Source organism: Bufo gargarizans, chromosome 4, assembly GCF_014858855.1.
Source record: "Bufo gargarizans isolate SCDJY-AF-19 chromosome 4, ASM1485885v1, whole genome shotgun sequence".
Taxonomy (NCBI): Eukaryota; Metazoa; Chordata; class Amphibia; order Anura; family Bufonidae; genus Bufo; species Bufo gargarizans.
In genome coordinates this window covers 403,423,579-403,447,540 of record NC_058083.1, presented here as the reverse complement: position 1 = coordinate 403,447,540, position 23,962 = coordinate 403,423,579, and the positions used below count along the sequence as shown (strand labels likewise).

General features: G+C 50.0%; 1 protein-coding gene across 2 annotated transcripts in view; it reads left to right on the top strand.

Annotated features, from left to right (window-relative positions):
• MTHFD1L (methylenetetrahydrofolate dehydrogenase (NADP+ dependent) 1 like) overlaps positions 1-23,962 on the top strand; it is a 232,004-nt gene that overhangs the window by 50,364 nt on the left and 157,678 nt on the right. For both annotated transcript variants that reach the window (XM_044292321.1, XM_044292322.1), the window contains exons 7-9: positions 122-261; positions 21,547-21,640; positions 23,844-23,917. In XM_044292321.1, the coding sequence (XP_044148256.1) occupies positions 122-261; positions 21,547-21,640; positions 23,844-23,917 (308 nt within the window). The remainder of the gene's footprint in view (positions 1-121; positions 262-21,546; positions 21,641-23,843; positions 23,918-23,962) is intronic.

The window sequence follows — 23,962 nt, the reverse complement described above, 5'->3', positions numbered from 1 at the left end:
TGGAGACCACGTTATTTATATTACATACATGGGATGGCGTGTTTTTTATTTGAGATCTGTATTTCAGCTGTTTGTATAGATTTGCCGTGCTCAGATGTAACTGTCCTATTTTATATTGTAGCTAAGAAATCATTAGAGGGGAAAACGGTGTTAATTGTTGGAGCAGATGTTTCCCTGGAGGCCTCGCTGCAGTGTCTGCTCCAGAAGAAAGGGGCAGTGTCCTTGGTCAGCTCCTGGCAGTCGCAGCAGCTGCAGAACAAGGTACCGCCACACACTGCTCTGTTTATTCGCTGCTCTGTAAAACCTGGGCTTTTCTTTTATATGTTTGATTTAATTTAAAGATTTGAACATTCGGCCTTGTTGGGCTTATTGGAAAGGGCTCATGTTATGTAAAAGGCAAACGTATTACATGAACCTCTTTTATCTATGGCCCTGTTTACATTACATTAAGCTCTACATGCCAGGAAAGCTCCTGTTATATCATAAAGGGAGTGCCCTATTGTTTAAATCACATTATTATTTTTTTATTAAGCAAACTTTTCAAGGGCATCTATCAGCAGATTTGTACCTGTTACATGTGCACTTGGCAGCTGAACGCATCTGTGTTGGTCCTATGTTCATATGTGCCCGCATTGCTGAGAAAAATGGAGGAATGGGGGCGTTGTCGTTACACCGAAAAGCTTTGCTCTCACCGCTACTGCCGCACTCTCTCCACTTTGATTGAGGCCAGACAGTGTAAAAATGATCACACCTGGCCCTGGCTTCTCCCAAGGACTTGGACCTTCATAGGCGCTTCAGTACCCAGTACAGACAAGAACTGCTGGCAAGTCTTTCCTGGACTACTCCTACATCAGTTACACTGCCTGGCCCTGTCAAAGTGGAGAGGGTGCAACAGTTGCAGGGAGAGAGCAGAGCCTCTAGGTGTAATGGCAACGCCCCTGTTGCTCCTAGAAGCTCTTTTTTACATATATTAAAACATAATGTTTCTCAGCAATGTGGGCACATATGAACATGGGACCAACGCAGATGCCTTCAGCTGCCAAGCACTCATGTAACAGGTCAGCCAGTGTCAAAGGTACAAGTCTGCTGACAGATGACCTTTAAATAATTTTTGGGTGGTTACTTTTCATTTTCCATGTCACTGCATATATTTAAAAAAAATATCTTAATCCTGCAGTGAGCGCTATTTCTAATAGACTCATCTGTACAGTTTTTTTATTTTATTTAAATTTTTATAGAAATTTTTTCAATACATTGTACAAGCTTCTTTTTATAAAAGTACCAAGAACATTGAGTATAACAGTGTATATAACCTGCACAATATAGTGCATTTATGCTGTGAATCCAATAAAGAGCTTTATTTTTTAACCTTGTACTGGGTTTTGCAGTTGTTGTGTATTGAAACATACACTGGCTGTCCCAAAAAATAGTCGCCATAGAAAAGTCACACACTCTAATATTTCATTGGACCGCCTTTAGCTTTGATTACGGCACGCATTCGCTGTACCATTGTTTCGATAAGCTTCTGCAATGTCACAAAATGTATTTCCATCCAGTGTTGCATTAATTTTTCACCAAGATCTTGCATTGATGATGGTAGAGTCTGACTGCTGCGCAAAGCCTTCTCCAGCACATCCCAAAGATTCTAAATGGGGTTAAGGTCTGGACTCTGTGGTGGCCAATCCATGTGTGAAAATGATGTCTCATGCTCCCTGAACCACTCTTTTACAATTTGAGCCCGATGAATACTGGCATTGTCATCTTGGAATATGCCAGTGCCATCAGGGAAGAAAAAATCCATTGATGGAATAACCTGGTCATTCAGTATGTTCAGGTAGTCAGCTGACCTCGTTCTTGGAGCACTTGCTGTTGCTGAACCTAGACCTGACCAACTGCAGCAACCCCAGAGCATAGCACTGCCCCCACAGGCTTGTACAGTAGGCACTAGGCATGATGGGTGCATCCCTTCATCTGCCTCTCTTCTTACCCTGATACGCCCATCACTCTGGAACAGGGTAAATCTGGACTCATCAGACCACATGACCTTCTTCCATTGCTCCAGAGTCCAATCATTATGCTCCCTAGCAAATTGAAGCCTTTTTTTTCTGGTTTGCCTCACTGATTAGTGGTTTCTTATGGCTACACAGCTGTTCAGTCCCAATCCCTTGAGTTCCCTTCGCATTGTGCGTGTGGAAATACTCTTACTTTCACTATTAAACATAGCCCTGAGTTCTACTGTTTTTCTTCGAATTGATTTCACTAGGGGTGCACCGAAATTTCGGCAGCCGAAAATATCGGCCGAAAATGCACCTAATCTGTTTCTGCCGATAGTTGTACATATCGGCCGGAAATAGCGGGGAGGCATAGGCGTGCGCAGCCTATTGCATTAGGGTGTGCACCCTAAAGCACAAAAACACACGCCCCGCGCACGTGTGTATTTGTGTATTTATGTATGTGTATATATATGTGTGTGTGTGTGTATGTATGTGTATATAATATAATTATATACACACAGGCTGGGCCTCACCCTAGCATTGCCGTGACTCCGCCTCTGCGCCTAGGAACAATATATAGGGGGGGGGGGCACATAATATACCACAGTCAAAAATGGGGGCGGGGGGCACTAATAATTTCCACCATATAATCATACTACTGAAAAAAACTAAATAAGTATATATAAATAAGATTACAAAATAGGAGAGTATTGCGGTATGCAGGGGTACCTTTTTATTGTACTATCCTAATACTTAAAAGACAAGCTTTCAAGAGTTTTCCTTTCTTCCTCGGTATTGCTTCATACCTGAGAAAGAGAGAAACACTCTCCAAAACTTTTCTTTAGAGTTTAAAGCAGTTTCAGCACTATAATAAAATAATTTACTTACAAAAGAAGCCATTCAGTCGTCTGCTATGCCGTCCTCTGCTTGCTTCCGCGGATCTTCCCCTCCTTTCAGTCTCTCCATAGTGCGCAGGTGCACTGTTATGGGGGATATGTGGATGACACAGTGTTATGGGGGACCTGTGGATGACACAGTGTTATGGGGGACCTGTGGATGACACAGTGTTATGGGGGACCTGTGGATGACACAGTGTTATGGGGGACCTGTGGATGGCACAGTGTTATGGGGGACCTGTGGATGGCACAGTGTTATGGGGGACCTGTGGATGGCACACTGTTATGGGGGACCTGTGGATGGCACACTGTTATGGGGGACCTGTGGATGGCACACTGTTATGGGGGACCTGTGGATGGCACACTGTTATGGGGGACCTGTGGATGGCACACTGTTATGGGGGACCTGTGGATGGCACACTGTTATGGGGGACCTGTGGATGGCACACTGTTATGGGGGACCTGTGGATGGCACACTGTTATGGGGGACCTGTGGATGGCACACTGTTATGGGGGACCTGTGGATGGCACACTGTTATGGGGGACCTGTGGATGGCACACTGTTATGGGGGACCTGTGGATGGCACACGACTGAGGAGGGCTATCAGGGGACTTTATACAGGGGTAATATAAGTTATATTACCCCTGTATAATAATGTCCCCTGATAGCCCTCCTAAGTTATATTACCCCTGTATAATTTAACCTGATACCCCTCAGTTATATTATATAACTGAGGGGTATCAGGGTACATTATACAGGGGGTAATATAACTAAGGGGTATCTATCAGGGTACATTATACAGGGGTAATACAAGTGAGCAGGGCTATCAGGGACATAATGCAGGGGTGAGGGGTAAGATAAGTTATATTACCCCTGTATAATGTCTGATAGTAGCCTAGCCCTCCTCGGTTATATTTCCCCTCATGTACCCTGATACCCCTAGTTATATTATCCCCTGTATGATTTACCCTGATACCCCTCAGATATATTATATAACTGAGGGGTATCAGGATAATACAGGCGACAACAGAGGATTCGTAGCACTGTGGGACGGGGGGTTACATACTACTATTTTCTCGTGCATGGCATTGGGGGACACAGCACCATGGGTATATGTCCAACTACCACTAGGAGGCACTAGACACAAAAAGTGTTGGCTCCTCCCAGGTGGGCTATACCCTCTCCACAGGCACGAGGCTATTCAGTTTTAGTCTAGTGTCCGTAGGAGGCAGACCTGTCCTGCTTTTTTGCAGGTTCTGCTGTTTTTTATTTTTATTCTTTTCTTTTTTCTCTCTTCCGCAGGTCTCGGTGTTCTCCACCGTTATACCTGCTGCAGGCTGGGGCTCCATCGTGTTCCACTTTAGTTGCCCCCCTGCGGGCGCGTACTTCGGTACCATCGCCGGTCACCCAGTCCCCACGGACTGCATCCGCAGTGGCTTGCCGGCATTCCCACGGTTTCCGTGTTGAGTCTGCCGAAGGGGTGACCCTGCTGCGCCCGAAGACATCGGATGGTGAGTATATCTGATGGTGAGTATACTCCCCTGTGTCCCTGCCCCAGGGTTAGGTTCCCTCCTGTGGCCAGGGGGATGGGATCCACCTTAGCTGGGGGTCCTGGGGAGCCTCCATCTTCCCCCTAGCCAACCCCCCCTTTTTTCTGGGGGGGGTTATATTCTTGTTTTCCCTCCCTTCTCTTCCCCCTTGGTTGGTCTTTTCTCTCCTCCCTGGCCACACAGTCTTCTCCCTGGCTTCTCCGCTACTTTAGTCCCCGGCTTCTGCCGGGACTAGGCCTCATCTTCTGTGGCCCGTTCCCGGCTCCCAGGTGCTCCGTTTGCCCTGATCCACCTGTCCCTAGGTGTCGCTTCTCCCCCCCTACCCTCCTCACCTATTTTTATGATTCGGTGGGCCCTCTGCCGGCCGCGGTTCGCCCCGCCCCCCTCGCTCCATTCCCGGCCGCCTTAATAAATCGAGGCCCCGGCTTTTGGGCCTGCTAGGCCGCAATCTTCCCGGCCCCTCCTCCTTGCTTCCCGGGCTTTTCTGAGCCCCGCCCGGCCCTTGGGAGGGGCTATCTCTTCACCCTTTCCTGGGCTAACGTGTTTTTTCTGCTGAAGGGGGTGGTTAACCCCTTCCCTCCCCTCAATTGCTTTATGTCCCCTGCAGCCCTACTGACCACCTCTTTTGGGGGGACAAGCTGCTGCAGCGCCTCTTTGGGGGAACAGGGCGTCCGGGTCAGGATAGACAGCCTCTGCTGGCTGCTTTTTGAGCATCTCCTCTCCCAGCCTCTCCTCGGTCGCCACGTGTTTTCACGTGCGTCCGCTGTCTGCACCTCTCTGGGTCTAACAATGGCTGCCGTGCGGTCAGCCTGTCCCTGCTGGGTGCAGTACCTCTTCCCAGATCCTTTCCCCGAACAATCCCTTTGTGTCGGTCCCCCATGAATGGGCTCCCTCCGTGTCAATGCCATGGGAACCTTGACCGCCTCTCCCTGGCGGTGTCACTGGCCGCTACCAATCCAAATTGCGGCCACCTCTGCCCTCCCAGGGTCCTCCCTGCAGATGGGGCACGCTCAGTTAGGGGTACCTGCACCCGGGTTCGGCTAGGGGTAGCTCACGGTACTCCCTCGGGTGGTCTCAACGGGGTACCACCCCTCCTCGGCATCCTCGGATCCCCCCCAGGACAGGCCTGAGGCTGGTGACGAATCCTTCCTGTCACCCCATCCGTTGCCTCTGGGGACACCTCTGCGCCGATTCCCTCGGAACAGAGCATCAGGCGGTCTTCCTCCATACAGAAGCCCTCTGGGAGGTCAAGACGAATGTGGACGGAGGAACCTTTCCTACCCAGGGTTGGTATCCCCTCTAGTGGATTTTCGGATGGTGCTCCCTGACCACACAGGTATTCAACCGCACAGGTAAGGCAGCCGTCCCCGTGTTTAGCATACTGAGTCACCTACGCGGTGTCTCTGATACGTACGCCTTCTCCTTAACAGGGGGATGCCTGCACCACTGCCATAGGCTGTCCCTGACAAGCCTTCCTGGTTCCCCTATACCAGGGGCTATCCTCTACATATTTGAGAGTGTTTCCACAGGGTCCCCATCCTGGTGGTGGTGTTCGCCACTCTACCTCATTACAGGGGGTTCCTGTTCTGGGCAAGCGGTTAGCTCGGCTATCGCCTCCTGTAGGTTGGGGAGTTAAGAGCAATTGTACAGCTGCCTTGCCCCTTTTCATAGGTAGTGTACCTACACCTACTCCAGATGCTGGAGCCATTACTCCTGGCTGGCTCTGGGGTGTTCCATACAGCACTATTTCTCCCTTCCGGGCGAGATGTACAGGCCGCTTCGATTGCCGTTGCAATTGCACCTGTCTGTTCCCAGCCACTTTGCTCCCGTCATAGGTAGAGTATCTACGCCATCTCCTGATGCTGTAGCCAATTCCCCTGGCTGGCGCTATGGTGTTCCGTGCGGCACTATTTCTCCCTTTCTGGCGAGATTTACAGGCCGCCTTTAATTGCCGTTGAAATTGCACCTGTCTATTCCCAGCCATTTTGCTCCCTTCATAGGTAGAGTACCTACGCCATCTCCGGTGCTGTGGTCGATACCCCTGGCGGGCTCTATTGTCTTCCAGGCGGCAACATTTCTCCCTACGGGCGAGATATAGAGGCCACTTTCTATTGCCATAGAGTTGCCCCTGTCCGGTTCAGTTACACCTGTCTGTTCCCTGCCACCTTGATCCCTTAACAGGTAGAGTACCTGCACCATCTCCGGATGTGGTAGCCGTTCCTCCTGTCCGGCTTTATGGTGTACCATGTGGCATTTTCTCTCCCTTACAGGACGAGATTTTGAGGCCTCCTCCAGTTGCCGTGGCCATTGCACCTACCTCATCATAGTGTGCACCACACAGCCATCTTACTTCCTTCATAGGTAGAGTTCCTGAACCGTCTTTGATGCTGCAGCCGTTACACCTGTCTGGCTTCTATGGTGTACTATGCGGCCCTGTTTCTGTTGCCATTGCACCTACCTGATTGTAGTGTGCACCTGTCTTGTTCTTTGTGGTACCGTGCGGCCCTATGGGTTCCATTGTTAACGCGGTTGCTGTTGCACCTCTCTGGGTCTGGGGTGCACCATGCGGCCACATTGCTTCGATCTTAAATGAAGTTCCTCTTCACAGCCATATTTCTACTTTACAGGTTGTGTACCTGTACCCTCCGAATGCTGTCGCATCCCCAGATGCTGTGGCTATGTTTCCACTCTCCTTGGTCGGCAACATGCAGCCACTTTACCTTTATTTTAGGCGTGTGTTTGTAGTACCCCAAGTGCTGGGCCCTGTGGTGCGATCTGTGGCCCAGACAGTTTCTTTCTTACTAGGTGTTTTCTGCCCACGGGTTCTAATCTGTGCTGCAGATGTTGGTTCCATCCGTTTGGTTCTTCCATACGTCTGCCACTCCGTTACTGTCGTCCTCATTGGTCTCCTTGTGCCGCTCAAGGCACTGTCAGCACCAGGTCACCCTTGTTCAGCATGTGCATGGTTACCATATCTGGCAGGGGTGGTTCAGCCCATCCCCCACCTTATCGGTCTAGTGCTGCTTCTGGTAGCTCCAGTATATGACTGATCTGTCTGGTCCGGCGGGTGGTCCTCATTCAACCTCCTACTCCATGGCCAGGTGGTTGTTGGCCTTTGTGCTAGAGTTGCTCTTGCTTTCTCTTTAAGGTCCTACGGTATGCTGTGCTCCGCGTTACCCCATGTTATAGGGGAGTACTCACATTGTTTCCTATTGCTGAGTGGGCCATTCCTGGTGTAGTACAAGGATCTCCACTGGATCTTCTACCTTGTTTGGACATGTTGCTGGTGAGCATCGGCCGCGGCAGTGGTTTTCGGTCATCGCTGGATGTCCGCCTCACGGTATCCTTCTGGGTCCACGGCTTTTATCATTGCTGGACGTCCTCCCTGACGGGTCAAGGACAGGACCTCTGAGCGCCACACACACCTGTCTGAATTTTCAGCTGATTGCTCTGGTATCGGACAGGGCCCCGTAGTTCCTTCTGGGTCCAGGTGTTTTCGGTATTCCCTTGTATTTTCTGCTTAGTTGTGCTACATGGCGAAGGGGCAGTCCTCTTGGACCTTGCTGTCGTCTGCACCTGTCTGGTACTTTCTCCCCCCTGGAAGTTTTCTGTATGCCGGTCGCAGCTGGTTTCTACATTTCTATGTAGGCTACCCCGGTTTTTTCATGGCGACTTCTGCATTCCTTATGCATATCGATGTCTGTCGTTTTGTGGTACCTCCGAGCTGCTGTACTTGCCCTCTCTGGGACAATGTTTACGGTTTGCTGGTCAATGTTTTTGGTGCGGCTAGTTGTCCATGGCCAATGTCCCTTCCCCTATGGCGGTTTCTTTTCGCCTTTCCTGGATATGCTGGCTTGCGTTGTCTTCCGGTGGTTCAGCTCCTGGTTCCTTGTGACCCCATCTGGGTACTCCTTTCTGGAGTCCCTGTCCCTGTTCATTTGAGGTCCTCTTGGGATTTGTCTTTTTTTCCATCCTCCCACGTAAAGTACCTGGTATTGAGTGGTTTGGTGCTACGGTTTGCAATTCCACCGTATGGTCTCCTTCGGGAGGGACCTCCTCCTGTTGTAGACCCCTTCCTCCTTAGGCTGTTTGGAGTGCTCTTCTTCTACTCCCATGTCTGTCAGTCCAGTGTGTTCCTGCCAAGGTTGCCTGGGCCTGTCTCTGGTTCCTTTTTTCCATGATACTTCACATGCCCAGAGTTTCCTCTGGTCTTGCGCTTTACAGTGCTATCTTGTTTTCGGAGGCTTGTGCCTCGTTTCCTGTTTTTGGGGACGCAGGAGCGATCGTTCTTTGTTCCTGGCTTTTACCTACAACCCCCTCCTTCTCCAAGGGTTGGCAGTTTCCTCTAGCAGCCTTGGGTTTTCGCCTTTACATGGGGCGCTTGGCTTCTTCACCTGGCCTTGCGGTGAGGGGAGTCCCTCTCCCTTCACATGTGAGCCTTGCTATGGCTTCCCTCACTCGTTTGGTTTCCAGTGCTTCCCTGTTTCTTTTCTCCCCTGGCCTTTCAGGGGATGGCCACAGGTTTATGGGTCTGAGACAATGTAGGGCGTTGGGTCGATCCAACACGCAGTGCTGTCCTAATTTTTTTCTCCAGCCCTTGGCTGCGCTTGGTGTTCCCTTTTGCCACCTTCTTGCATTTGGGATTTTCTTCCAGACATTTGTCCTGGGGTGCTGGCAGCCTTCCCTGCTTCTTCTGAGGTTTCTTCCTTGTTATGAGACCTCTTGCCCATTCCGTGTTTTTTCCTGTTGGGTCACATGGTCACATTCTCCTGCACCTGTATGCCCAGCCGGTGGCACGTCTCTTCTTTTCCCACCCTCAGGGACTGCTTTGGGACGTCCCATGGTGCTGTGTCCCCCAATGCCATGCACGAGAAAATTGGATTTTTTGTACTCACCGTAAAATCCTTTTCTCGTAGTAGGCATTGGGGGACACAGATCCCACCCTATGTTTTTACTTCCGCTTCTCCGGGCTGGTCTCTTGATCTTTCCCGGTACGGGAGTTGTTGGTTCCTTGCTTTTCTTCTCTCTCCTACTGCTTTTGGTACAAACTGAATAGCCTCGTGCCTGTGGAGAGGGTATAGCCCACCTGGGAGGAGCCAACACTTTTTGTGTCTAGTGCCTCCTAGTGGTAGTTGGACATATACCCATGGTGCTGTGTCCCCCAATGCCTACTACGAGAAAAGGATTTTACGGTGAGTACAAAAAATCCAATTTTTATATGCCCAGCCCTCACCTCACCAGCTAGCAGACGGCCAGGCGCGCAGGCAGGGTACTACTATTCAGATGCAGCGTGACGTGACGTCAACGTCAACTCAGCCTGCGCCGCACAGCACGCACTCCCTCTCTGCCTCTGCCGGGTCCGGGACTCCGCCCCCTATTTGAATACTAGCCACCGGCAGCCCACAGCCAGATATTGTAAATGAATTGACAGCGCGGCGGGCGGCGGCAGCCAGCAAAACAGACAGGGAAATAGGCTGGGGGGCAGTGCGCATGGAGGTGACGAACCTATTAGAGTGTGCCCAGGCACACCCGGCACACCCCGTGCGCACGCCTATGCGGGGAGGGACTGGGAGGAGGAGCTGGGGGCAGGTGCGTTCACTGTTCTCCGGCCCCCAGCTCCAGTAGTTATAAAATGTGCAGACGAGCGGCAGCGCCACGACTGACGTCACATGCCTGCGCCGCCTCCTTCATTCAGAAAGTAGGCCGGGCACATGACGTCAGTTGTGACGCTGCCGCTCGGGTGCACGGCCGGCCAGCATTAAGATAACAGCCCTGTGAGTAGGATGTGGCTGTATTGAATGTTCTACTACAGAGGGGGCCTCATGAATAGAATGCTTATTAATTGCACACATTTTATAACCACTGGAGCTGGGGGCCGGAGCACAGTGAACGCACCGGCCCCCAGCTCCTCCTCCCAGTCCCTCCCCGCTATTTTCTATTAATTGTACACATTTTATAATAACTAGTCTGTACTGGAGCGGCAATGGGGGGGGGGGTTCTGTGGATGGCACTGTTATGGGGTGGGTGGGGGTCTGTGGATGGCACTGTTATGAGGTGGGGGGGTGGTCTGTGGATGGCACTGTTATGGGGTGGGTGGGGGTCTGTGGATGGCACTGTTATGGGGTGGGTGGGGGTCTGTGGATGGCACTGTTATGGGGTGGGTGGGGGTCTGTGGATGGCACTGTTATGAGGTGGGTGGGTAATATGATTTATTAAATTCATGAAAGAATTATTAATAAAATCATAAAAAAAAGTATTTTAAATGTATTTGGGCAAAAAGGCGGTTTCGGTCAAGGGGTATCCTGAATTTTCGGTTTCGGACCAGAATTTTCATTTCGGTGCACCCCTAGATTTCACCAAACGTTTAAGTGATCGCCAATCACGATTAATTTCAGGGTTTTTTCCCCGCCATATTTCTTCCTTGAATATGATGGGTCCCCACTATCCTTCCCGTTTTTAATAATGCGTTGGACAGTTCTTAACCCAATTTTAGTAGTTTCTGCAATCTCCTTAGATGTTTTCTCTGCTTGATGCATGCCAATGATTTGACCCTTCTCAAACAGACTAACATATTTTCCATGACTGAGATGTGTCTTTCGACATGGTTGTTTAAGAAAAGAGAAGCAACTCATTGCACCAGTTGGTGTTCAATAACTTGTTGCCAGCTGAAAGATAATCGCTGATGCAGTAATTATCCAATAGGAGGCTCATATCTATTTGCTTAGTTAAATCCAGGTGGCGACTTTATATTTTTCTCGCCCATTTTCCTTGGGGGACACAGACCTTGGGTATAGCTCAGCTCCCTAGGAGGCGTGACACTAAGTAAAACTGTTAAGCCCCTCCTCCATCAGCTATACCCTCAGCCTGGAGATAGAGGCTACCAGTTTTAGCTTAGTGTCCAAGGAGGCAAGACACTCCCTGCTACTGCAGGGCTGTTTTCTCCTTGTTATTTTTACTTTTTCTTCTAATTTTGTTATTTATTTTTTCCTAGGGATACCAGAGACGCATTAGACCTCTCTGCTCTCCCGGGGTTGAGCTGCGCCCAGTGCCATTTATCTGCACTGCTGCCTCCCCCACAGAAGCAATAGGAGGATCTGGGCAGCAATGGCTCCCCTACATCCCGCCAGCTAGGGGGTCGCCCGCACGCCAAGCCCCTCTTCCAGCTTCCTGCCACTGCGGTGCCAGTGGCTGAAGGGGCGACCCTGCTGGAAAGGACTGAGGGTGAAGACGTCGGACGGTGAGATGGCTATTCCAGCCCATACCCCGTCCCTATCTGCAGCATCTACCCCTCTGGGTAAGGGGGGCACCCGTGGTCGCTCATTCTGAGCGCTCATCTGCAGGACAATGCAGCACAGCAGCATCCTCAGCACCCCCACGCCGTTCCCCCCCACGCTGCTATCTTTCTCTCCCCCCCCCCCCCCCCCCTCATTCGGGGCTGACTCCATTTTTTCTCTTCTCTCTCTCCCCCTTCCCGCCGAGACCGGGGGGCAGGGCTTAGCGGTCCCGGCAGGGGGCAGGGCTTACGCGTGCGTCATTTTGGGGGCGGAGCTACGTTCTCCTTCACAGGAGACATTTCAAGCGCTGGAGGGGGCGGAGCTTGTTCCCCGCGCTTTCTGCTGAGGTTTCCCGCGCTTCCTCACTCCTGACAGGAAGCTGGGACACGGTGGGGGACTCTAACCTCCTGTGTACATCGCTCGGCTTCTGTGGGCGCTCTCTGCTGCTCACTGCTGTTCATTGCTTCTCTGCTGCTGCTGATCTGGGCCATCTCCTGACGTTCTTCTGAGGCACTGGTAGGACAGTTAACCCTCTCCTAACCCTCCTGGTCATAGCTGCTATAACCCTTTGTGGTCTCTATATTAGAGTACAACCACACTTCAGCATGTCAGATCCCACAGGTGCCCCCAAACCCTGGTACCATGCCTGTACCGCCTGTAAGGAACTTTTTCCGCGTGGGCAATCTGAGCCGCATTGCCTTGCATGTCAGGCCCCGGTGCAGGGCCCGCTTCCCGCTGCGCCCCCCGGTGCCTCTGAACCCCCTGACTGGGCTAGGTCTCTGTCTCAGGCGGTGGAAAGCCTTACACACGTAGTGGGCCGTCTCGTGGATAGACCGCCTCTCCCGCAGGCTGCCACAATCCCTGTCGCACCCGCTGGGACTACCGTTTCTGCCGCCCCCACTGGTTCCCTGCCTCCCAGCGAATCTTCCAGGGCCCGGCATACTCAGAAACGTTCAAGGGTTGAGCGCACATCTTCTCCAGATGCTTCGCTCTCTCCGCCATGCGTGCGAGCTCAGTCAAGTCTATCCTCTCAAAGGGATACGCTTTCTGAGGGAGAACTGGCGGATTCGGAGGTGGACATGGACTCAGAGCTTCCGTCCAAATTGGCGTCCGCGGTGGGGCATCTTGTCACTAGCATCCGTGATACCTTTCAGCTACACGATGACCCCCCCAGCTCTGAACAGGCCGGCGTGTCCTTTCTCCGCCCCAAACAGGCCTCCAAGGTTTTTCCCATACACGCTGATTTTTCTTCTGTGGTATCCAAGGCTTGGACTCGGCCTAACGTCCGCTTTATTACACCCAAAAAGCTGGACATTTGTTATCCCTTTCCAGCGGATTCTGTGACCACGTGGACATCCCCGCCTAAGGTTGATCCTCCCGTGGCTCGCCTGTCCAAAAGCACTACTATTCCTGTACAGGACGGATCTTCCCTCCAGTCTGTTGAGGACCGTCGTACGGAATCCCTCTCCAAGGCCATATTTACTGCCTCTGGTTCGGCCCTTAGACCGGTCTTTGCCTCCGCCTGGGTTGGCAAAGCGGTCTCTGAATGGGGTTTGCAACTGGAACGGGAGTTAGGGTCGGTCGTCCCTGTTCAGGACCTCCGTTCCTTAGCCCAACTAATTGTTCAGGCCGGAAAATTCATCTGTGAGGCCTCCCTTGATGCGGGTGCCCTCATTGCCCGTTCCTCTGCCCTGGCAATTTCTGTCATGAGGGAACTCTGGCTGAAGGTTTGGGCGGCGGACGCCGCTTCCAAACGCTCTTTGGCCGGCCTACCATTCACGGGTTCCCGCCTGTTCGGAACCCGTCTGGACGAACTTATATCAGAGGCCACGGGTGGGAAGAGTACTCACCTCCCCCAGTCCAGGCCAATGGGCGCCCCCCGTGGTCGCGCTGGTTCGTCCCGTTTTCGGTCCTTTCGCAAGCCCACCGGGTCTAGACCCGCGGCCAGTTCTTCTTCCTCTGGCCCAGCCCAGGATAGACGCAAGAAGCCGTTTTTTCGGACGCAACCTACCTGGCGCAAGTCCCAGCCTGCACGGGCTCTCTGCCTGAAGGTGCGCCCCCACCCACCCGGGTGGGGGGCCGCCTTCTCCTATTCAGGAACGTATGGCGGGCCCACATCTCAGACGCATGGGCGCTCGAGATTGTATCTTGCGGATACAAAATCGAATTTGCGTCCATTCCGCCAGACCGTTTCTTCCGATCCCGTCCTCTGCGAGATCCCGTACGAGTGGCCGCCTTCTTCGCGGCCATTCACTCTCTAATGGACAAGGGTGTCGTCGCCCCCGTGCCTCCGACGGAAAGGTTCAGGGGGTTCTACTCGAACCTCTTTGTGGTTCCCAAGAAGGAAGGCTCAGTGCGTCCTATCTTGGACCTAAAACGCCTGAACCGTTTTCTCCGACTGCAGAGATTCCGGATGGAGTCTCTCAGGTCCGCAGTGGCCTCCCTGGAAAGAGGGGATTTCATGGCCTCAATCGACATTCAGGATGCATACCTCCACGTTCCGGTTGCTCCATGTCATCACCGCTTCCTGCGCTTCGCGGTGGGGGACGATCACTTCCAATTCGTCGCCCTTCCCTTTGGTCTGGCGACGGCTCCTCGAGTGTTCACCAAGGTCCTGGCCCCTGTCTTGGCCCTTCTACGTTCAAGAAGTGTTTTTCTTCTCCCATACTTGGACGACATCCTGGTCAAGGCACCCTCCTTCTCTCAGACATCCCGCAGTGTGGAACTCACTCTGGAGACCCTGACGCGGTTCGGTTGGATTATCAACCACCCCAAATCTTCCCTTACCCCCTCCAGACGGCTGATCTTCCTGGGGATGCTCCTGGATACAGAGTTGGCGGAGGTCCGCCTTCCGTCGGACAAGCGTCTGGCCCTTCGCGGGTCGGTTCGCAGTCTCCTCCGTCATCACCGCCCTTCCCTCAGATCCAGCATGCGGTTGTTGGGAAAGATGGTTGCCTGTTTCGAAGCGGTGCCGTTCGCACAATTCCGATCCCGCACCTTTCAGAGGGCAATTCTGTCGGCCTGGGACAAATCACCGAGGAGTCTGGACAGGACCTTTCTTCTGCCTCCCCTGGCTCGGGCTTCCCTCGGCTGGTGGTTGCATATCCCTCTAAGGGGGAAGTCCTTCCTTCCACTGAACTGGCTGGTGATTACCACAGATGCCAGCTTACGGGGGGGGGGGGGGGGGGGGTTTCCCTCCCCGGTCCGTCCAGGGCGTTTGGTCTCTATCGGAGTCCAGACTTCCAATCAATATTCTGGAACTGAGGGCGATTCTTCTGTCCCTCAGACACTGGACCCATCTGCTGAGGGGCCACCCTGTTCGGATCCAATCGGACAATGCCACGGCTGTGGCATACATAAACCATCAGGGAGGCAGCGATGCAAGAGGTGACCCTCATTCTCCTCTGGGCGGAGACGCACGTGCCGGCCTTATCTGCGATTTACATCCCGGGGGTGGACAACTGGGCGGCGGATTTCCTCAGCCGGTCCACCATCGACCCGGGAGAATGGTCCCTGCACCCAGAGGTGTTCGAAGCCCTTTGTCTTCGCTGGGGTCGCCCCGACGTGGACCTCATGGCCTCCAAATTCAACCACAAGGTCCCCCTATACCTGGCCAGGGCACGGGACCCGAAGGCATACGGCGCCGACGCGCTCGTCCTTCCGTGGCGCGAATTCTCCCTTCTGTACGTCTTTCCTCCTTTCCCCTCCTGCCACGGGTTCTTCGGAGGATCGCGGCAGAGGGCGTCCCCGCGATTCTAATCGCCCCGGATTGGCCCCGCCGGTCTTGGTACGCCGACCTAATGTTGCTGTTGGCAGACGCACCGTGGCCACTGCCCTCCAGGGAAGACCTTCTCTCTCAGGGACCGATCTTCCACGAGCATTTAGGCTCGCTACGTTTGACGGCGTGGCTATTGAGACCGCCGTCTTAACGCGACGGGGTTTCTCCGCGGACGTAGTCCGCACCATGATCCGGGCTCGTAAGCCCGTATCCTCTAGGATCTACTATCGGGTTTGGAGGTCCTATCTGGGGTTCTGTGAGTCCCGGAGCATCCCACCTCTCCGGTTTTCTCTTCCCACAATCCTGTCCTTCCTCCAGTCGGGTCTGGACCTGGGGCTGTGCCTCAGTTCTCTGAAGGGTCAGATTTCGGCGCTGTCTATTCTTCTCCAGCGTCCCCTGGCCCCTCTAGGGCCAATTAAGACCTTCTTACAAGGGGTGGCTCACTCTGTTCCGCCGTACCGCCCTCCAGTTCCTTCCTGGGACCTGAATGTGGTGCTCTCGGCGCTCCAATCAGCCCCCTTCGAGCCTTTACGGGAGGTCTCCCTTCGCCTTCTGTCCTGCAAGGTCATCTTTCTTGTGGCCGTCACGTCTCTCCGACGGGTGTCGGAGTTAGCGGCTCTTTCTTGCTCCGAACCTTTCCTGATCTTCCACCAGGATAAGGTTGTGCTTCGGCCTGTCCCCCGACTTTCCTGCCAAAGGTGGTCTCCGCCTTTCACATCAATGAGGACATCGTCCTTCCGTCGCTCTGTCCCTCTCCTTCCCACCCCAGAGAACGGGAACTGCACCGTCTGGATGTGGTCAGGGCGTTGAGGATTTACTTGGAGGTCACCGGGTCCTTTCGGCGCACAGACTCCCTGTTTGTGGTTCCGGAGGGTTCGCGCAGAGGGTTGGCGTCTCCAAGGTGGCTATTGCCCGTTTCATTAAACTGGCGGTGTCTGAGGCTTATCGAGCCAAGGGCAGACCTCCGCCTTTCGGCGTCACTGCTCATTCCACCAGAGCAGTCGGAGCTTCCTGGGCGCAGAGGCATCGGGCCTCGGCTGAACAGTTGTGCAAAGCAGCCACTTGGTCCTCTCTGCACACTTTCACAAAGTTCTATAGGGTGCATACGCATCCATCAGCGGATGCTGCTTTGGGCCGCCTGGTTTTGCAGGCAGCGGTTTCCTGATGCTCTGGTGGTGTTCCGCCTTGGGTTTGTGGTCCCTCCCTTCTTGGACTGCTCTTGAACGTCCCAAGGTCTGTGTCCCCCAAGGAAAATGGGCGAGAAAAGGAGATTTTTTGTATAACTTACCAGTTAAATCTCTTTCTCGCTCTTCCTTGGGGGACACAGCACCCACCCTTCTGTGTTTGGTTACAGGGTTATGGTCTGGCGCCCCGTTGGGTTGCTGGCTGGTTGTTTCCGTTATTGGTTGTTATCCTTTCACTACTTGGACACGCAACTGGTAGCCTCTATCTCCAGGCTGAGGGTATAGCTGATGGAGGAGGGGCTTAACAGTTTTACTTAGTGTCACGCCTCCTAGGGAGCTGAGCTATACCCAAGGTCTGTGTCCCCCAAGGAAGAGCGAGAAAGAGATTTAACTGGCAAGTTATACAAAAAATCTCCTTTTTTTGGGACAGGCAGTGTATTTTGGATATTGTGTATTTCAATATAAGTATACCTTAACCTTAGGTAACTAAAAGGGAAAGAAAATAACAGAGATCATAAAAGGTCATAAGCTCCAACCTGTGAACAAAGAAACCTAGAATCGCATGCAATGGTAAATGTGTAATGTGCAAACTGAAAAGAATAGCGTGGTATTAAACAAGCAGGGAGTGCTCAAACCCACATGCAATTGTGTGTATATATACAGGGGAGAAAATCCTGCACTTGTGGCCCATTGCTAATGACGATTCCCAGCAAAAATGCATACAGTGGAGGATGCCTGCAGCGAACCACAAGTACCACAATAGACATCCTACACAACATGGCAATTATGTGGATGTGATGATCAATATAGCAATATAACAAAATAATAGCAAAGACAGGTGCACGCTGCGGTCTTACTAAACCCTCAAACTGATTTTAAAATTGAGAGATTAGCTAACATGTCCTACGGTGTAGCTCGGGGACCTAACACTCACCTCCTACCTGTGCCATATGGGCAACACTCACCTACCTGTTTGACAGCCCCCACTGAAGTAAGTCATCATTTACGGCTATTGCTGAGTATTTGTCCTTTAGGGATATCGCTATATCTCATTGCGCTTCTGTGCGTAGTTTTGTTTGTGGGGATTAGGCGCTATCTATGTGTACCTAGAAGTTCTCCTCCCTCCTCCCATTGCAAGCATGGTTACATGCTGGAGGTAACTGGTGAGTTGTTTGTGAGTCGGCCTTGTGCTCCTGTAATTTGCCCACTGGCTCCTGGTATTGCCCATATGACACAGGTAGGTGAGTGTTAGGTCCCCGAGCTACTTGAGAAACCTTGGCGCGGTGCTCGGGCTCAAACATGTCCTACACCGTAGGACATGTTGGCTAATCTCTCAATTTTTAAAATCTTTGAGGGTTTAGTAAGACGGCATTGTGCACCTGTCTTTGCTATTATTTTGTTATATTGCTAAATGTATAATGTGCCCTAGATGTCCTTGTTGCATGGTTAAGCAGTTTGCAGTTTTTGCTTTTAAAGAACATAATCAACAACCCATTTTCTTTTGAGATCAACAGACCTCGGCTCAATTACGATATTGAGTCAGGTTGATATATATTTAGAAATAGTGGCTCCCATATGGACCACAGGTTGAATGTTGACAATTTACCTCTTTGAAAGGCTAAAATGCGCTCATGAAGATGGTAGTTAGATACCATATGCTGTATTTCTTCTCTAGTAGGTATAGTCGTCCTCTTACAGTTTCTAGCCGAGTGTAAGATATGACAGACTATGATTCTAGACTTGACTGTTACGGATTCTGACAAGTTACAGGAGTGCCAATCCGGAGAGCCATGTATAATCTTGTTCAGTGGTTCAGCGATCACCATATGAGGTTTTGCTTTAGTCAAATAGGACACCATTTGATTATAGCGTATTTGTTCTGCATCTGGAATGTGGAACTTTTGTTGTAGGTGGCTGAAGGACTGGAACTTGTTTTGGTGGACTAATTGCGAGATAGTTGTTATCCCTTGGCTTACCCGTTCCCTTAAGGCCTCTTTCACACTTGCGTTGTCCGGATCCGGCGTGTACTCCACTTGCTGGAATTACACGCCGGATCCGGAAAAACGCAAGTGTACTGAAAGCATTTGAAGACTGATCCGTCTTCAAAATGCGTTCAGTGTTACTATGGCAGCCAGGACGCTATTAAAGTCCTGGTTGCCATAGTAGGAGCGGGGAGCGGCATACTTGCAGTCCGCGCGGCTCCCGGGGCGCTCCAGAATGACGTCAGAGCGCCCCATGCGCATGGATGACGTGCCATGCGAACACGTCATCCATGCGCCCTGACGTCACTCTGGAGCGCCCCGGGAGCCGCACGGACGGTAAGTATGCTGCTCCCCCGCTCTCCACTACACTTTACCATGGCTGCCAGGACTTTAGCGTCCCGGCAGCCATGATAACCATGCAGAAAAAGCTAAACGTCGGATCCGGCAATGCGCCGAAACGACGTTTAGCTTAAGGCCGGATCCGGATCAATGCCTTTCAATGGGCATTAATTCCGGATCCGGCCTTGTGGCAAGTCTTCAGGATTTTTGGCCGGAGCAAAAAGCGCAGCATGCTGCAGTATTTTCTCCGGCCAAAAAACGTTCTGTTCCGGAACTGAAGACATCCTGGTGCATCCTGAACGGATTTCACTCCATTCAGAATGCATTAGGATAAAACTGATCAGGATTTCAAGTGTGAAAGAGCCCTAAATCTAAGTCCTTTTGTATGTTTTTGTAATGCTTGTATCGGAATCTGGATGGTGAACATAGAGGTGGGATCTGTTTTAGAGGATAAACCTATGCTCCATGCTTTTAAGGTTGCTAATACTGTTGGTGGAGTTCCTAGTGGTAGAGATATTACATCAACGGGTATTAGATTTAGTTTTAGCCAATTGGTCTTCCACGTGTGGCCATAATTTGTCCAAATCGGAGGGAGACCAGTGATACGGTTGAGTGATTAGAAATGCTTTATGGTATTGATTTAGGTCTGGTAACCCCATGCCTCCTGCTGACATATGCTTTAACACATTGATAGCTACTCTGTGTTTCACTTGTTTCCATATAAAGGATCTAAATGAGCCTAAAGTAGCTGCTGGAATAGGAAGTGCGCGCAAGAAATGCAATATTTGGGGTAAAAATAACATCTTTTACAAGATGATCCTGCCCATCCAGCTTGTTTCATAGTTTTTCGCTCTGTCCATTTATTTTTGTAGAGATGCAAGGAGTGGAGGGAAATTGGCCTTAGTTGTTTAGGAGTGCTAGTAAGTGGAATCCCTAGATACGTAATGGAGCTTTCATCCCATGGGAACTGGGTTTTTGACGAGATCATTTTTGGCTGTCTGTGTAATGTTTAGACCAAGCATTTGTGATTTGGACACACTTTATAGAAGGAGACTGAACTATATTGATCAAGTATTTTTTCCACTGTAGTAATGGAGGTGAGGGGTTTAAGAATTAGAAAACATTGTCGGCAAAAAGGTTAATTGCAATGCCCTCTATGGATGGGTCTGATCTGATTTTCTCAGCAAGTGGTTCCATTATGATGGAAAATATTAGGGGGGAAAGTTGGCACCCCTGCCACGTGCCATTAGTTATTTGGAATGGGTTTGAGAGTATCCCGTTTACCATTACTTGAGCTGAAGGTCTGGAGTATAAGGCTTCAATAGCAGATAGGATTTCTCCCCCAAATCCCATTCTCCTCAATGTAGCAAAATCTAGGCCTGCTCATCAACAGGTACATCATTCTCATTTGGAGGGCATGGTAATCACAAGTATTGAGTGTATAAACATACCATTGCATAGAAAATGGTTGAAGTGACCTTGGCCAACTGTGCCAAGATAAGCTTGGCTTTATACATGAGAGGAGATGAAAGTTGTTGATCCAAAGTTTGTTTGGCCAAAAATCATGTTTGTATGGCCGGCTCTTGGGATTTCTGGAGGTTGTGCTCCCACAGATCCTACAAGCAGACTACTGATGATGATGATGCCCAAACGGGGAAAAATAAATAATGACCTGTGGTTTGGGATTCTGGGGTCTGAAGGTGACTGAAAGTTTCCTCATATTGCCACTTGGGGGCAGCACAATACCGGTTAGGCTCTTTTCCCTACTCCGTTATTATGGGTGGGGTTGGTACTGAGAAGATTTGTCAGGACTAAGGGTCCATTCACATGTCCATAAGTGTTCTGCGGATCTGCAAAACGCATACACTGGCAATGTCCATTCCGCAATTTGTGGACCGCACATTGCCAGCACTATAATAGAAAATGCCTAATCTTGTCTGCAATTTTTTTTTTTTTTTTTTTGTGGAAACGGAAGCACGGATGCGGAAGTGCAGATCTGCGGATGCGGACAGCACATTCTGGCCCCATTGAAAATGAATGGGTCTGGGAACGGATGCGGACGTGTGAATGGACCCTTACTGTATATTTTGCACTGAAACTGTTTGCCTCTATGAACTAGTGTGCTTCACTGGCTATGGATTTCATTTCTACACACCAGCTATTTATATTATTATTTATTAATTATTATTATTATTATTTATATTTTTTTTTGGGCCAGTCTTGATAACCCCTGTGCTGCCAGAGGATGAGGTGCAGGCCTCATCATTATAAGTTGGGGGCATCCTCCGGCAGTCGGTACACCTAAACAGAAATCTACGGCAGTGCTGTAGAATTCTGGGTTCATTTGCACCAGAAGACGGCCGTAAATGAAGATAAATTTGGATGCAGCGACTGACAACACCCCCTTCCTGCCCTTCTCACTCCCCTTTGGCGAGGACTGCGTAAAAAAAATGCCACTTGCACCTCTTTTTTTTTTTTTTTTCTCCTAAGCCACAAGCTTAGTTTCATACACCTGATGAAATTTTAAAAAAAATCTTTTTCCTTTTAGCTTGGTGCTGCAGAGATAGTGGTTATTGTAAGTGCAAAACCTCCGAAGATTCCCAGTGACTGGATAAAGCCAGGAACTATTGTTGTCTTTGCAGGTAGGTGACATTACGATGTTACATTGACTGTAATATGTTAATATTTGTCATTTAAAGGGGTTTTCCGAGATCTTAATACTGATGACCTATCCTCCGGGTAGGTCATCAGTATCTGGTGGATGTCTGACATCGGGACCCCCCTGCCGATCAGCTTTTTGAGAAGGCATCGGAGCTCCTGTGAGGATAACCCCTTTAATAACTTGGAGGTTCCCATCCAGTAGCTATCAGAAATCCCTGCTGTGATGGAACAGAACACATTTTCAGTGCAGCGTTATTCATTTAGCTGCGGCAGCATCAATCATATATTGAGAGATTGATCTACTGTTCTAGATTATGATTTGACATAAACTAGAAGGTAATCTCCTTTGGGAAGGCAGTGTTGTGAAAACCCAGTGTTGCCTGTACTGGCCAGTCAGACCATATTCTATTCTATTAGACTGGTTAGTTAAAAGATGACCTGCTTAGGTACTTAAGACAGCTCTTCTAATACAGCCATGGTTGTGCATCATAACTGTCTCAGGAACCACGCATGATCTATGTAACATCCATTCCTAATATATATTCCAGCCATATGGAGACCACCTATGACGTAAACCATGTATTAGTAACTGCAACATCATCTCACTTGGCTTGCAGATCTAAATTCAAAACCTCTCTATTTTAGCAAATTGCACTAAATCTTTGTAACAGCCTACTTTCTCCTGATCAATTTTTATTTTTAGCACCAATAAATTTAATGGCACAAAGTAAATTACAATAAACATAAAACAGTCTATTATTGAAGGAGAACTATATAATGGAAGCGTTTATCCGATGGAAATGAGCGCCACCTGGTGGAGTGCACGGAGTATAAAATGAATTCCACCAGAGGGATTTTTCCATATTTTTAATTTTTTTTAAAAATTTTTTATTTGCTTCTCCATAACAGCTTATTCATCACACGAGGCTGGAGTGTCATTTTAGCTGCATTGTATATTAAAAACGACAGGAAAATTTAGATGTATTTTTTTTAAAAGTTGGTAGATTGGGATTCGTCCGGCTTTGGACAAATCTGAATGTTTTTGCTGCTTTCAGTAAACAGTGTGGAGGAGTTTTATCAAGATTGGTGTTTTCGACCTTATCTATTTTTATCTGGCGGGTTCCCGGCGTAAAAGGGGCCTTTATACCTCGAAAGACTGTGGAGAACATTTTACTAATTTGTGTTTAAAATGCGCCAGAAATTGAGTTTTGATTTGAGATATATAATTTTCAACCGTTTCCTCGGTTTTCCCCAGAAACTTGACAGTGTTTTGAATGTCAAAGCAGGCAGGGCTACCAGAATGGCGTACGTTCATTTATCAACTGATCTAATGGCCTATCAACAACTAGACGTAGAAATACAACCAATCCTATTAGAAACACTGGTGTTGATGCCTAGAAAAAAAAAAAATCATGAAATATAAAAAAGTTTATCCTTTTATTCAAATTAATTAAAATACATGTAGGTAAACATTTAAAATGGGAGAAGAGTAGGTACCATATTTTTCAGCCCATAAGACGCATCTAGGTTTTAGAAGAGGACAATAAGAAAAAAATAAATTTTTCATTAGACCTCAGGTCAGACCCCCCCAATCAGACCTCCAATAAAAGCCCCATGCCTCTCATCAGCCCCCATATGACTCGTGTCAAACAAAATAAAAAATCCACTTGCCTCTCCTGCTCCAGACACTGCTTTTCCTCACCTCCAGCGCTCCTCCTGCTCTTCCTGCCGTTAGCTGTGCTGTGACCTGACGCGCACAACGTGGTGTCAGAGCGCCCTCACACTGTGTGCAGCCACAGCACAGCTGACAGCCGTGGACCAGAAAGCGGTGAGTACAGAGCCTTCACAGCTTCCCGGTCCTCTGGTAAGAATGAGTGCTTCCATAATGAATATTTTTCTCCCCCAATTTTGGTGACAAAAAAAATGCGTCTTATGGGTCCAAAAATAAGGCAAGTACGGATCATGTGAGGGACCGCCTCAAAGCAGACAATTAAGTGGAAACAAGCATAGCTACTGGACATATAAAAGCTGGTATTGGGGGGTCAGAATAGGGCATCCGAACAAGGATTGCAATAGAGTACAGTGCAAATATAGACCCCAGTTCTAGCTGTGCCGCAAAGCACCAGTATGTTAGTCTAGTATATTTTGTGATCTTTGTATTTGACATATTTGATTTTTCTTCAGATGGTTCCGAACTGAGCAGTGCTGGATTAAATGGCCAAGCTGTAGGACCAGTGGCAGCTGCCCTGAGGCTGAAGGTCAGTATACGGTGTAATGACTTCTTCTACCCCTGTCTTCTCAAG